Source organism: Acomys russatus, chromosome 31, assembly GCF_903995435.1.
Source record: "Acomys russatus chromosome 31, mAcoRus1.1, whole genome shotgun sequence".
Lineage (NCBI taxonomy): Eukaryota > Metazoa > Chordata > Mammalia > Rodentia > Muridae > Acomys > Acomys russatus.
The window spans coordinates 38,683,195-38,697,251 of NC_067167.1; the positions used below are offsets into that span (position 1 = coordinate 38,683,195).

At 39.9% G+C, this 14,057-nt stretch overlaps 1 protein-coding gene across 1 annotated transcript in view; it reads right to left on the reverse strand.

The window, feature by feature from the left end:
- Nucleotides 1–1,216: 1,216 nt before the first annotated feature.
- The window catches only part of LOC127183797 (25-hydroxycholesterol 7-alpha-hydroxylase), a 174,649-nt gene continuing 161,808 nt past the window's right edge, over nt 1,217–14,057 (reverse strand). The window contains exons 5-6 of the mRNA XM_051139949.1: nt 9,233–9,408; nt 1,217–2,135 (exon numbers count right to left, since the gene is read on the reverse strand). Of these exons, the coding sequence (XP_050995906.1) occupies nt 1,839–2,135; nt 9,233–9,408 (473 nt within the window). The 3' untranslated portion in view covers nt 1,217–1,838. The remainder of the gene's footprint in view (nt 2,136–9,232; nt 9,409–14,057) is intronic.

A 14,057-nucleotide genomic window follows, 5' to 3' on the forward strand; every position in this document is an offset into this window, starting at 1 on the left:
AGCCAGGATGACTGCTATGGTCTTTTTCTAAAAATAAATATTTTATTAATTTATTCATATTACATCTAAATTGTTAGCCCATCCCTTGTATCCTCCCATTCCTCCCTCCCTCCTGCTTTCCCTCTACTCCCCTCCCCTATGTCTGTGACTGAGGGGGACCTCCTCCCCCTGTATATGCTCATAGGGTTGCTATGGTCTTTTTTGAAGGCAGTGTGGGAAGGGCTTTATTACAGTGCTTTGTGAGAATAGTTAACAATAGAGCACTGTACGGTTAAGAGCTGCTAAGAGAAGGCATCTCAAATGTTGTGAGTTAACGCGACAATTTGTTTCGGTTTGCTCATTCCAGATCCTCTTTATAAGTCATAACCTCACTTTGTATTCTGTGAATTTATATGATTTTAAATAGTTATTTTGCATTGTTGATAATTTATCTCATTTTTATTTTATGTGCACTGGTGTTTTGACTTATGAGGGTGTCAGATCCCCTGGAACAGGAGTTACAGACATTTGTGAGCCACCATGTAGCTGCTGGGAATTGAACCCTGGTCCTCTGGAAGAGCAGTCAGTGCTCTTCACCATTGACCCATCTCTCCAGCCATCATTTTGCAATTTTTAAAAAAGAGAATGAGACAAGCAAAACCAGAGTTTGTTCCAGTAACCATTCATGGAAGCAGTATCCCAAGAGCTGATGCTCTAGACAGGAGAAAAGATGTGCTACCAGGGTGTGTTTACCTTGTGTGATAAGCACTTTAGAGTGCTACTTTAAATCAATGTCCTTTATAACAGCAATAGCAAACTTCCAAAGCATTTGAATTTTTAATTAATGAAGCACAAATTAATCTGGCTTAATTATTTACCCTGTGAGATTGCGTTTTGTATTACCATTTATGTCAAATGTAATCACTGGGAAATTTGATAGTAGAAATCTTTTAATCATTGAGGCAGGTTGTATTGTGTCATATAAAATAATTTTATAGTAAAATTTGATCGTTTAAAATAATACAACTAACCTTTAAGTCCAAAAAGTTGTGAATACATAATGCTGCCTTATTTCTTAGTTTTATATAAATGAAAACATTTAGTAAGGGGCTCATTGTAGCATTAGATAACACAGTTTCTACTAGAGACCAATCAATCTATAATGATTTCAGCATTTACCTCCATAATAAACCTAATACTAATGTCTAGAGCAACTATTGAAATATAATAGGCTTTGTTTTCTTATGCATTACATTTTAACATTATCTAACTTGAACATGAGAAGTCTTACATAACAAGTTTTGTCTGATTGAGCTGTAGAATACAAAGTTATAAAGAACATTTATGGATGATGAGATATGGAAGGGAAGTTGGAAAATTTAATCTATTGCAAAACTCATTTAATACAAAGGTGCTCTGTGATATAGACATTATTGATATTATACACGAAGGGAATATTTTCAAACAGTGTAACTCATGGGATTTAATTTCCCTCTTCTCTGGAAATTTGGAAACTGTGAGATTGTCTATTGATGGCACACATTCTGGCAGTACAAGAAATCATATTAGCGGATTTCAGTAACTTAAAAAAATTCACCCTGAGCCAAATATATTCCCAGAAAAGCATATGCACTTAAATTAACTTTGTCTGAAATTCTTACCATGGCATTTTTTATGCCACCACCTTGTTTTATTTTATGATAGATTTTGTGACCAAACACAAAGTGGATTAATCTCAAATCAAATATACATTTCCTGTTTTCAAACAAACAAATATAGCAGTCGAATTTGTAAGACTCCAACAAACCACAGAGGTCAGCACAGGCAGCCCCACTCTGCTAAGCCTCTCTGCCAGCCTTTCAGCTGCTCCAAGATTTTGCCTTGTACCTAAATGAGACATCAGACTCGGGGTGCTGAATACCGAACAGCAAGCGGTTGTAGTTTAGTCCTATCGGCTTCTTGTCAATTATTTCTAAATCAAAGTAAGTTAAAAATATGACCAATAGTAGCTTCATTTCATTAACTGCAAAGTATCGGCCTGGACATTTGCTGGTTCCAAATCCAAATGGTATGACGTAATAATTCAGCCTTTTCCCTCCTTTGAAAAAGGTTGTTTTCTTCTTACCATCTTCCAGGAAGCGATCAAACCTAAACTCCTATAAAGAATAACAGACATTGCTAAAATTAAAACTTTACATGAACTAGTTGAGGTACGCCCACTTGGTTGCTTTTTGTCTGAAGACATAGACAATGAAGTAACCCTGAACACATGAAAATCATGCTCAAACTTTCAAAAAATTCAAATGTTACAGGGAACACCTACATCCAAATCCCTACACCACTTCTCTTCTCAGGTCATGTTCCTCTTGTCTTTTCTTACTTAGTATTCTGGCTGTCACTAAATCCTGAAGGCTGGGTAATTAGCTTAGAAAAGATGTTTCTTTCTGTTCATGATTCTGGAGTCCAAAATGTTTAAGGAACTGGTGTTGACGAGGGCCTTGTGCTGTTGTTCCTCACAACGGAAAGCCACAAAGCAAGTGGATGCATTTGGAAGAGGGAAAGTCAGAGAGGTAGTCTTCAGTTATAATGATCTACCTTCCTGGTACCCAGTATAGTTTCACAAAAGTGATAACTACCATTGCAAGGGTCTTACTCACCTCCCAACACCACCAAAATCACATTCAGATGTCAGGATGAGTTTTGGAGAAGACATATAATGCTCAAATCACAGGGACTGCACTGAGTTTTCCAAAGACAGAGGATACATCTGTGTCCATTTCTGTGCTCTACGGTGGGTCACACCCTCGATAAGCCAACTATTGATAGGCAGCGTCTCCTATCCTGCTGGCATTGCTGCTATGAAACAATCAATCTTAACAGCCACAGTTTGCTAGTCATTTATCTTCCTAAAAAGCTATTAGTGGATGAGTACTTGATTTAGGATTATTGTTTATGTTTAGATTAAAAGAAACAGAATAATAAGAGTCAAACAAAGGTCCAGAAAAAAATCTAAGTGTACAACAAATTTTGCTTTTTTCTATGTTAATATGAATTTTTCTTATGACATTTCTATTAAAGTATGCTCTTTTGGTTAATTCTAGGTATCAGGCATTTCTGGCATATTTTCATAAATAAGTTATCAATCTTGATACAGAAATTAGTGAACTTATTTATTAGGGTGGTTGGCCTACAGTCTGAATTCTGCCAAGCTGCCAAAAGAGTTCAATTCTCACTTGAATGTTGACGGATATTGAGTGACCTTTTTTAGTCCATTGTGAATTAAACTTTCAATCAAATTAATGCTTATGGTTTGAATTAAAATGACCAATTATTTCAGAAATTTGGAGCTCATTATGTCTACTCACCACCACTTTGATATAAACTATATAAGTCAAACTTAAAAAAGTAGGTCAGATCCAACACATGTCTGATTGTGGTGAAGCCTTATAATGTGACTAAATTATGAACACATCACAAATTTCAGACTATATTAACGGCAAGTTTAATAGGTAGGAACAGTCACTTCCTTTTATCAGTATTTGGTTTACCTTAGTTTGTCCAGAATACTTAATTTGTTAAGTATTTGAGCTTTGAAAAAAATTTCACAGTCCCCTACTTTTCCCATTTTGTGAGTCATTACAGTGATGTGTGCAAAAATTATTTAGCATTTGATAGTTGATTTATTTCCTAACAAATGATCCTTTAAATATAGTAGGACAGAGGTGTATTTTAAACACTGATATAGGATGTATACAAACAGATCTAAACATGCAGAACTGAAAATAGCTGCTCATCTCTGCAATAACATATGATTTTTCTCTGGACACACAGTGTTTTCACAGTAAGTGCAACCCTCTCCTGTGGACATCTTCCATCTCTGGGGCCCTTGCCTGCCTTCCAGAACTAAGCACTAATGCACTCTCCTCCTATTGACCAATTTAGCAGATTAGTGCTCTTCCCTATGGCTTTCTGCTAAGGCCAAATAGCTTCAGTAATTTTGACATGAAACACAACCCGTAGAAAAATGTTTCTCTCTAGTTCTGGTGTTTGTCCCAGAAAAAAAATAAAAGAGAAAACTTAACATGAGTATGGCTTCATAGTATCCAGATACTGTCAAGCTACTATGGCTGCCCAGGCTCTTACCAGCGGCCTCAATGGCTACCCTATGAGAGGCTAGGGCAGCTCCCTCAAACTTCTAGTCAATCCCTAATGTCGTTCTTCTAGTTTTCTTTCATCCTTTCTTAGTTTCCTTAGATTAATACCTCACAAACTTCTATTTTATGTTTTTGTTTGGTTGGTTGTTTGGTTGGTTTTTCGAGACAGGGTTTCTCTGTGCACCCTTGGCTGTCCTGGACTCACTTTGTAGACCAGACTGGCCTCAAACTCACAGACATCTGCCTGCCTTTGCCTCCTGAGTGCTGGGATTAAAGGTGTGTGCCACCATGCTTTGTTTTACTTAGGAAAACTAAAAGGAAAACTATCAGTAGCATTTGTTCAGTGACTGCGAACATGGGAACATAATACATTTAACATTGAATTATATTTTAAAAGTTTTGAATAAAATCCTCTGTTTGTTCCACAGCATATACAGGGAGCACATGAACAGGTGCATGGTAGATAGGCCTATGGACTCCCTTATGGAGTTAGCTCGCTTTAATCCGCTAACAGGAAGCAGGATCTCACCTGAGCTCCTTAGGATAGCTCAGTAATGTAAAGCAAGTACCACTTAAACTCAGTATTGATCACAATCATTTAAATCCTCCAAGGGACCTGGGGGTGTGAGAAACAGGAGTGGGCACGAAAGGAACCAAAGCTGCCTACTGCTCACAAGGTGTTCTACTGGAATTTCCTGGAAGTGGTCAGGTCACAGTCACTGAACTGCATAAAAACCTGCGATGGACTAAGGGCCAGGAATTTGAAGCAATCTTCCCCAGTGTCACAGAGGAACAAAAGAAAAAAAAAAATCTGTGAGGATCTCAAGAAATCCTTTGCAACGAAAGCAGATCAGAAAGCAGTGGCTTGTGAGCAGTCTTCCCCTGGTCCGCGTCTTGCCAAGGTGACCAAGTCAGATTGAACCTGAAGGAGCTCACAGATATCAGGGAGTGAGTGCCCTGGAAATTCACTACTCTTAGTTTACCTCTGCATTTTCATAGCTTCCAATTCAGCGATACTCCCATAGAAGGGCTCTACATATGCTTGCTGGACTGATGAGCAAAGAATAGCAATGTCTACTTTTGAAGCAATGTTCATGTTCTTGAAGAAAAGACAGATACCAAATGTGAAAGTAAGCATACAGACAACAGGAAGTAGCCAAATATCTGGAGTTCCCAAGGGGCAGAAAAGGTGCAACACTGAATCGCTCAATGCCCTCTGCAGTTCCGGTTCTGGGCATTCTGGAAGAAGACAAACCATCACTGCTTACTTCCCCATCAGGTGATGGCCAGTTGTATGATTCCTGGCCAATAACAGCAGTGAGTTTAGGGAAGACCTTGGACAAACTTTAATAAGCTACCGGCTGCCATACGTAATTAGCAAATTAGTTGCACTTGGCTGGATAGCGTGTCTACATTTAAAGGGGGAAAGAATCAAGGAGAGCCATTTCCTTTGTTTCTTTCCCATTGCATATGTTTTATTTGCTTGTACGTTTTCATACACTGGCAAGAGCCATCCAAATGTATGACATCAAAACAAGATATGCAACCTAAATCTTGAGTAAAAGAACAACCCTTCACACACCAGTTACACGTTAGTAGCGATTAGCCCACATCGTGTTTACTCCATGTTGTTCGAATCTTTACTTTTCTAAGTATTTGAAAGTCAGTTTCACTCCCAAGTCAAAATTTCAGGTTCTGTAAAAATCCATTAAGTAAAAAAAAAAAAAAAAAAAGTTTTAAAAACTCTTCTAAATGTGTGCTGTGGCTGAAAGTCAAGAATTAGCCAGCTGGGCCATTTAGATCCCCTCCCACTCCTCTCTGAATGGATTTTTAAAACCATTTTTTAAAAAGATTTATTTATTTGTTTTTTTGTATACCACATGCATATCTAGCCCTTGTCAAGGTCAGAAGAGGGTCACCAGAACTAGAGTTACAGATGGTTGTGAGCTTCGATGTCGGTGCTGGGAGCCAAGCATGCTGCAAGAGCAGCAAGAGTTTTTGGCCACCGAGTGCTCTCTCCAGCCCTGCCCAGGTGTCCTTCCATTACTGTTCTTACCGTTCCTAGTATTACAGCTGTATTTATGCTCAAGCTACTTGTTTATTTAATCTATTTACATCCAGTACATATTTCAATGTGCACTTCCCTGTCTTAACTGATGTGCAGTTTCATTTTCGTTGCATCCATCCATCCATCCTCGCCATCTCCTTATTTACTTTATACGAGTAATATCCTGTGGGTAGGACTACACTTGAGTAAGTAGCTGCGGCGCACTTAAAAATTGAAAGGTAGCAATGCCCTGTTGGCATAGACTATAGCAACAGCACTCAAGTAGCAAACGGACAATACACATCCTCACAAGTTGTGTGGAAATTACACATTTTCAAAGAGGAGATGACAACGGTGATTATTATGGAGCAATCTGGAATTTGCTGGATAAGCAAGCAAGGAGGGGGTGTTCAGGAACAGAGACATAAGTAATAAGGGGCACGTTGGGAGCAGAGGGGTGCAGTTACCGAAGGCATGAGTGTGCGAAGGAGAAGCAGGAGGGGTGCTGGGAAGTGACTGATAGTCAGACATTCTGAAACCACACTTTAGGGTGATAAGAACCCATGTTGGGTTAAAGGTCCTGGGCTTTTATGTTTCAAGAGCTACTAAACTAGCATTTGGAGCTAGTCAGCCTCTTAGTTTTTGGCCCAATTATGGTGTCTTTTCTGCAATGTCCTAGTTTTCCCAATCAGGTCCGGGGGATATAAAACCTACAGTGAGAAGTAGGGTTCTCTTGTCCACTCAGGAACAGTGCTTTCATGGAAAAGTGGCCAGGGGTTAATATTCAGACTTTGCATTACTGCTAGTAGATGGTGGCTTGGCCCAGGCATCCGCCACATGAGCTTCTAATGTGTTTTCTTATTGCCATCTTAAGATGTTAAGAACATGCATTCATGTATCACCTGACAGTGGGAAATGCTTAGCAAACGTTTATAGAATAAATTATTATAGCTAGCAAAATCAGATTAAAATGGTTCCATATCATTTATTTGTTTTTGTACAAAGATGACCATAGTTTCATAACTGATTTTGAGAAAATGATAGTATAGTAAATATTATCTAATTCTAGCACAAGTGAGGTATAACAGAATAATGTTAAAACCCGGTAATAGACTCGTGGACTCCTGTTAGAGCTATCCTAATGATTTTCAGTCACTGCTCACAATATCGAAATTTTATTCACCCATTGACTTAACATAAGGCAAATATTTTGTTAACTTTTACATTTGGGTAGTGCCAGCATTATACAGATTAAAACTCAATCCCTTTCCTTAACTCTTCCTCTTCCTCCAGCTTTCTCCCTCCCTCCTCAGTTTTGCTATGAATCCAAAGCTGGGGCTGAACTTGCTCATGTCCTATCCTAACCTCCAAATGCCAGGGTTACAGCTATGCACGCCTACTCCTTAATCAAGGCTTATATGTTTTCTATCTTTAAAGTGTGTGTGTGTGTGTGTGTGTGTGTGTGTGTGTGTGTGTGTGTGTGTGTGTGTGTATGAGAGAGGGGGTGAGGGAGGGAAGGAGGGAGGGAATCTCACATGCTATGTAGCCCAGGCTGGCTTCAATCATAGAGAGATCTGCCTGCTGGTCTTTGGGCCCTGCCTGTTCCTAACACATATAATGCATAATTTTGGATTTTAAATTCTTAAGGTTATCAATCAGATTTTTTAAAAATGGGGTAGAAAGAGTGAGAGGTGAGACAGGAAGAAAGGAAACGCCTGTAAACATGATGGCAATCTGACGATCCTTTCTTACACGATGACAATAATAATTCTGATTTGACTCTCCTGACGCGACTTCTAAACTCCGTTACTAACTGAATAATCATGAAGAAAACCATAAGCAGAAAAAAAGAGAGAAAACCATAAGCAGAAGTTAAAAACTATAGGAAGAAGTACTGCTATTTGAACTTTTATAAATATTTTTCATATACTAATTTCAGTTGTTTTATTTATTGAAAATATATTAGTAACTGGAATTTTTGTTATTCACAGATTCAGAGATAAAGCTTGCTCTCTGAAGAACACTCATTTATTGTTGAAACTCTATATCATCTTTCTAGTCACTATCCACAAAATGCTTCTCCTAAGAAACTACGCGCACTTTCCCCCTATAGTAAGACACTGGCTTTGTCAGTTAAATGTATACAACTTATGTCATTGTTTTTGAAGTCTGTTCTCTTATTAATTTCCTAAATTCAGTAATATTATAATTCATGTTGGCTGCAGAACTCTATCTTAAAATCTGTATTTTAAAGTGCCCTATCTACGAAGTGTTTGGAAAGAGTAAAGAAGTTCCCTTTAAAAGGTTATCAGTAAATATTTCAAGTCAGCAGCATCTCTTCATGCAAAACACAAGCACACTATAACTCCACTCAATTTGCATGCAGGGGGTGACTCTCTGAGGTGGTATTAAGGGATGGACCAGGGTGGATTAATTTCCAGTCTTTGATATTCATTAACTACAGCTTCAGAAAAAAAAAAAAAATACAAGGAGAGAACACAATCACCCTCCGAGCTTCACCAGAGAGCAGCAGCTTTACAACTTGCGGTCCACAGTACTGTGCTAATTGATGAAGCAGGGCACATACCTTTAGCTAAAAGGGCTTGCCTATGACTTGGCCCTAACTATAGTGATGATGGTATTTGACTTTTGAGGTCAGCTTTACTTTGGAAGTACTGGGCACACCAGTTATCATTATGTAATTCTTACGCCACACATCAGTAGCTAGCCCTCCACGGCTTTCACTAATTCCTCGTCAACGAGAATCTAATTCGGTGGCTAAAGCTAATGGCAACCAAGGTAAAAATGTTCACATCATTTGAATTAATCAGCATTTAGACTTATCTGAATTTCTGTGCGCACATCACATAACCTATTAAAGCCAGATTCTTAGAGGGAAAAAAACATCTGTAAAGGCAAAGCTTTTCTATCAGAGGCAAAACCAGGAGTCATCACTAAGCTGCCTCAACTCTCCAGTGAGAGTAAGCGAGAGAGGATGTGCAGGAGTGAGCTTGCTTACTCCTCAGCACGGACCAGCAGGGTGCCCAGTTACCTCGGGAGCTTCGAAGACTTCTGGATCACTGTGTATGATTGGCGGGAAGACAGCCACAAAGTCTCCCTTTCGCAGACAGTAGCTCCTAGTCTCTGTGTTGAATTTCATGTCGTCCTGCACTTCACGGAAGACGCTGGAGTACGAGCAGAGCCGAAAGACCTCAAGGATGGCGCTTTCTGAAAGAAACAAACAACAGCTCCTATAACATGAGCGAGAGCTTTGAGAAGCATTCTCGGTCGGCTTTTCGAACTCATTACCAACACGACATTGCCTGGTACGGAAATATTCTTCACGTTCATTGAGAACCAAGAGAGAGGCAATGAAGCTGTGGATTCTAAGGGCAAAGAACCTGGTGGCTTTGCCACAAACATTGTTTGGGGATTTACAGGCAGGAGGTAGCCATACTGTCTACGGAGAGAGGAAAGAAGAGCGGTCTCCAGGGAAGGACTGGTCTGTTAGGGGCACAAACATCTCACTTCTGAAGGGTTACTTCCCTGGTCTCTAGACCAGTGATGCCTTTAAAACCATGCTCAGCTATTTAAGAACAAGTAGGCAGCCAACAGTAAAGTAATCGTGGTGGGTTTTGGAGACAGCGTCACATTTAATTTCTCTTGTGCTAGCTGTAAATAAAATGAGTCAGCATTTGCTAGAAAAATTTCAAAGGAACACATTTTTATGCGATTCAGAAGAAAACCACATTTTCTTCAGTATCCAGGGAGAATAACATTCACCATCATATCCTGGAAGATTCCAGAAGCCGGATGTCCTTGCTTTCCCAGTGGCCTTCACCTTTTGCTCCTAGCACAGCAGATTTTATGGCTAATTTCCGGCGATTTATCCTGGCAGTTTGAGGAGGAATTCCTTTGGGAATAATATGCATAATTTGCATAAATCATTCTGATGGCATGCATATCAGTGTGTAGCTCCTGTCTGGGGCTGCATCTCTCCCTTCATAATCAAAACTGACTATGTTTCCACCAGCGTGAATAGGTCCTGGAATATAAAGCTTGATTCTTCTAATCAGCAATGTGAGAGAGAGCTCCAAATGGAGCTCCCCCCTTCACATGATAATAAACGACCGTGGTTACGACTTACGGTTTAGAAACCTCACACACATACACATGTTCAGAGCTCAGTTTCTTGGTGCCGAGCGCAGTTCTGGCAAAGCCAGTCTCCAGTTATCATATTACTAAAGGCAGACCCATTGGTTGGGCCTTGTATATGGAAAAATGCAAAAATAATATTATTTTAGTGAGATTTAAACCTAGGAGTGCTTGCACAGGGACAAGAGGTGGCTTTGGGTGTCTTCTCCCAGGAGGTTTTTCCTTGAGCATGCATTTGTCTAAAGAAATGAGGCTGCGGTCAGCACTGTGTGGGCAGCGTGGTGATTCAATGTGACGTACAGTGAGGCTGTGCATATTCTCTTAGACTGCCTTCGTTATTATAATCAGGCAGAGGCGAATCGGTTTGCCGGTGATGAGGCTAGAAAAAGAACTTTGGTTTTGGAACATGGACTCTACTGCAGATAGCCACAAGGCACCTGACATGACAGATTTCAGCTGGCCAGACACCAACAACCAACATTTCCATGGTGAAAAATCAAGGATAGGCTTTCCATGTCCTGTTGCAGGGCCCCTATTGGGCCAACAATAGCACAGCGTCATTTTAACATGTGGTATGAAATAGTAGCTGACATATGCAGTAGTTCTGTTCATACAACAAGTCCAGTAGGGGTGTGGGAAGAAGAGATCTAAAAGCAAAATAAAGCTTGGGGTGGCTGCTGTGACAGGGTAGGCATTAAACAGTCTGAATAACACGGTCACATCCAATTGGCTGGTGTGCTCCTGGGAAGCGTGGCAGCTTGTGCCCACTGCAGTATCACAAATGACAATTGGGCAAGCATATCTTATGCAGAAGTTAATCACAATAATGGAGCTGAAAGTGTGGCTCAGCAGTCAGATCGTAAGTGACAAATCTGTTTTACCTTCCAGTACCAGTTATGTGTGAAAGACGAGGTTGGCTCTTGCTCTGAGCGATCATGCCGATAATCATTAGGCGACAAAAGTAATGAGTTGTGTTATTATCACCAATGGAGAGGCAAGCCTATGGGGTCTGCAGTATAGCATAGAGACACACAAAAGCCAGCAGCAATTTCCACCAGCCCCAGAATGGACGTGGGCAGGACTATATGTTCAGAAGAATGACAATAGCACAATGAGAAAGCTGCAGCTTCTCCTTGTAGTTGTCATAGTTGAGCAGACACCAGCCAGTACCACGGACAGACCAGCTGGGCCCTGGGAGGGCTTCCATGCTACACCAGGAGGTACAGTAAATTAACCCCTGCACGGCAGAGCAACATCTGTTTCCGTGCTAGTGCCGAACAAACAAGGCAGTTTAAAAACATACCAAGGGATAACCAAGCAACAAATTGAACATGACCCTCATCTTTTTTTTTCTCTCTCCTTTCTCACGAGTGAGGTGCTAAATTTCATTGTGCAAGCATTCCATGAAAGAGATGCCAGGTTTTCATTTGATAAGGTGTTGTCAGAGAGGTTTTACATATTTCCAAAATGGAGAAAAAAAAAAAAAAAAGCTTATAGTATTTTTATTCTTAGAATTGTCCCCCTCCGATCTCCATTTCTTTTATACTAAAGCTAGCACTTGGTTCTCAATTCGCTCTAGAATTAAAAAAAAAAAAAAAAAAAAAACTTTCCATATACTTATAAATATTCAGTCTTTAAACCTAATTTGCTATACTTAGTTCACATGCCTTCAAGCATTTGTCTTCCAATTCCCACTGAATAAATGCGTACTAATGAGAACTAGAGCAAGCTGCTGAGGCAAAGCTGGGTGACTGGGGTCTGCCTGCCACCAGCTTGTGATAGGCGGGCAAATTGAGTTAAAATGAAAAGTCTTGTCAGCTAAAATTCAACATGGTAGCCAAACAACAAGCTGTCAATCATCCATCCAAAACAAGGGACTATAGGTAATAAAAGGTCACCGTGAACCATTAGTGCACACTTGGCTTACATATGGAAGTTAATTTTAATTAAACATGATCTTTATCTGTAAATGTTTTATAAAACTTACTGTGCATAATGGATTGATAATTTATGCAAACATTTAGCAGGTAATGGGACCCTCTAATTATTAGACTGTAGTGTAGAAAAAAATGACTATAGAGAATGCAAATATTTGGGGGATAAATTTACACCAGGCATTTCAAGGTGCCAACTATCATATCTGTGCTTAAGATAAAGCTAATGGCACAGTGTTAGGAGCTGAGTCTTACTAACTACTACGTATAAGACAACTAGGCCACACAATGTGATGATGAACTCACAATTCTGAGCCTGCACTACCTTGTTTACCAAGCCAGGAAAATATGAGTTTTTTTTTTTTTAATATAGAAAACTAATATGATTAAAAGTTCTTCCAAGTAAAGAGCTGGGCATGTGTTAAGCTGTGATGCTTTACAGTCCAAGTGGAGGAAAACGACAAATAAAGGAAAATGCCGGTAGAAAAGGGCACATCCCCTTTGTCTTTGGAATAATTCACAGAGGATTCCCATTTGCACATTTTGAGTTCCATAGGAGATCATGATAACCAATAAGGCCTGCTGCAGTGCAACACACGCACAAGCACACGCAGGCGCTGCCTCATACTTAGGCCATGTCTGTGTGTGTGGAATGAATGTACTGTGACCTGGCTGGGCTGTTAATTTGGGTCATCTTAATGATTGGTGCAGGCTGGCGTGCCATCTGATTAGCCATGGTGATCAGTGGGTAGCAGCAATGGCAGGAGTGAAATGAGCCCTGCTACGGTCACTGGTGCTGAACACGTGCATGCCTTAAAGAGAAAACGGCTGGGGAAAGGGGAAGGGAACGGACATGAAAGTGATGCTCGCTAGCAGGTGCAGTGAAATGCAGCTTAGGTTAGGGGGCGCAAGCACATGCCTTTGTACAGATCTCTAGACAGACGAGGAAGTATAAAAAGGAAATTATGAGAATTATAAATGATTTGAAGAGAGATCATAAATTTGGATCAACAATTGTATATTGAATAAAGTTATAAATAAATCTGAATCAGTACAAATGCCTACCTTCACACTGCACTGCAGAAACAGGCTTTGGTCCCTTGCTATTTATGGTTTCTGCCATATATTTATACACATGTAAGTTAAACATTCATGTGCTCAATAAAATTTTGTTAAGGTCTGAGTCTGCTCAAAGCGCTGGGACAGAGTGGCTGAAGGAAAGAGAAATGCAACGTGTGGATTTGTTCTTCTCTCACTCTTCAATCTGGGGAATTTAAAGTTGGAAAATACATTTATTTATCGTGTGTGTGTGTGTGTGTGTGTGTGTGTGTGTGTGTGTGTGTGTGTGTCTGTGTTATACATACATGACCAAACATGCATATGTGTAGAAGTCAACTTCATGGAACTCAGGCTGTCAGGGTTGGTGGCAGGTGACTTTATCTGCTGAGACCACTCCCTTTAGACATTGCAGACTTTATTTCTTAAATTGACAAAGACGGCAAACTTTGATTTTTTTTTTCTGACAAGATCTATGCTTTGTGGAATAGTTCTATCAGTTCAATCAACACATGCATGGTTTATCTGTTATTTGCCAGGAAAGTAACTATTCTTTTAGAATCTTGTCTTTACAGTTTTCTTCTTAGTGTATTTTGAGGGACAAAGGGATAGGGCTCATGCCTTGCATATGCTAGGCAAGTGCTCAACCCTTGAGCTATAGCCACAGCTCAAACTAAGGCTTGCATAGATTGATATCAAGTATTGTGTGTGTGTGTGTGTGTGTGTGTGTGT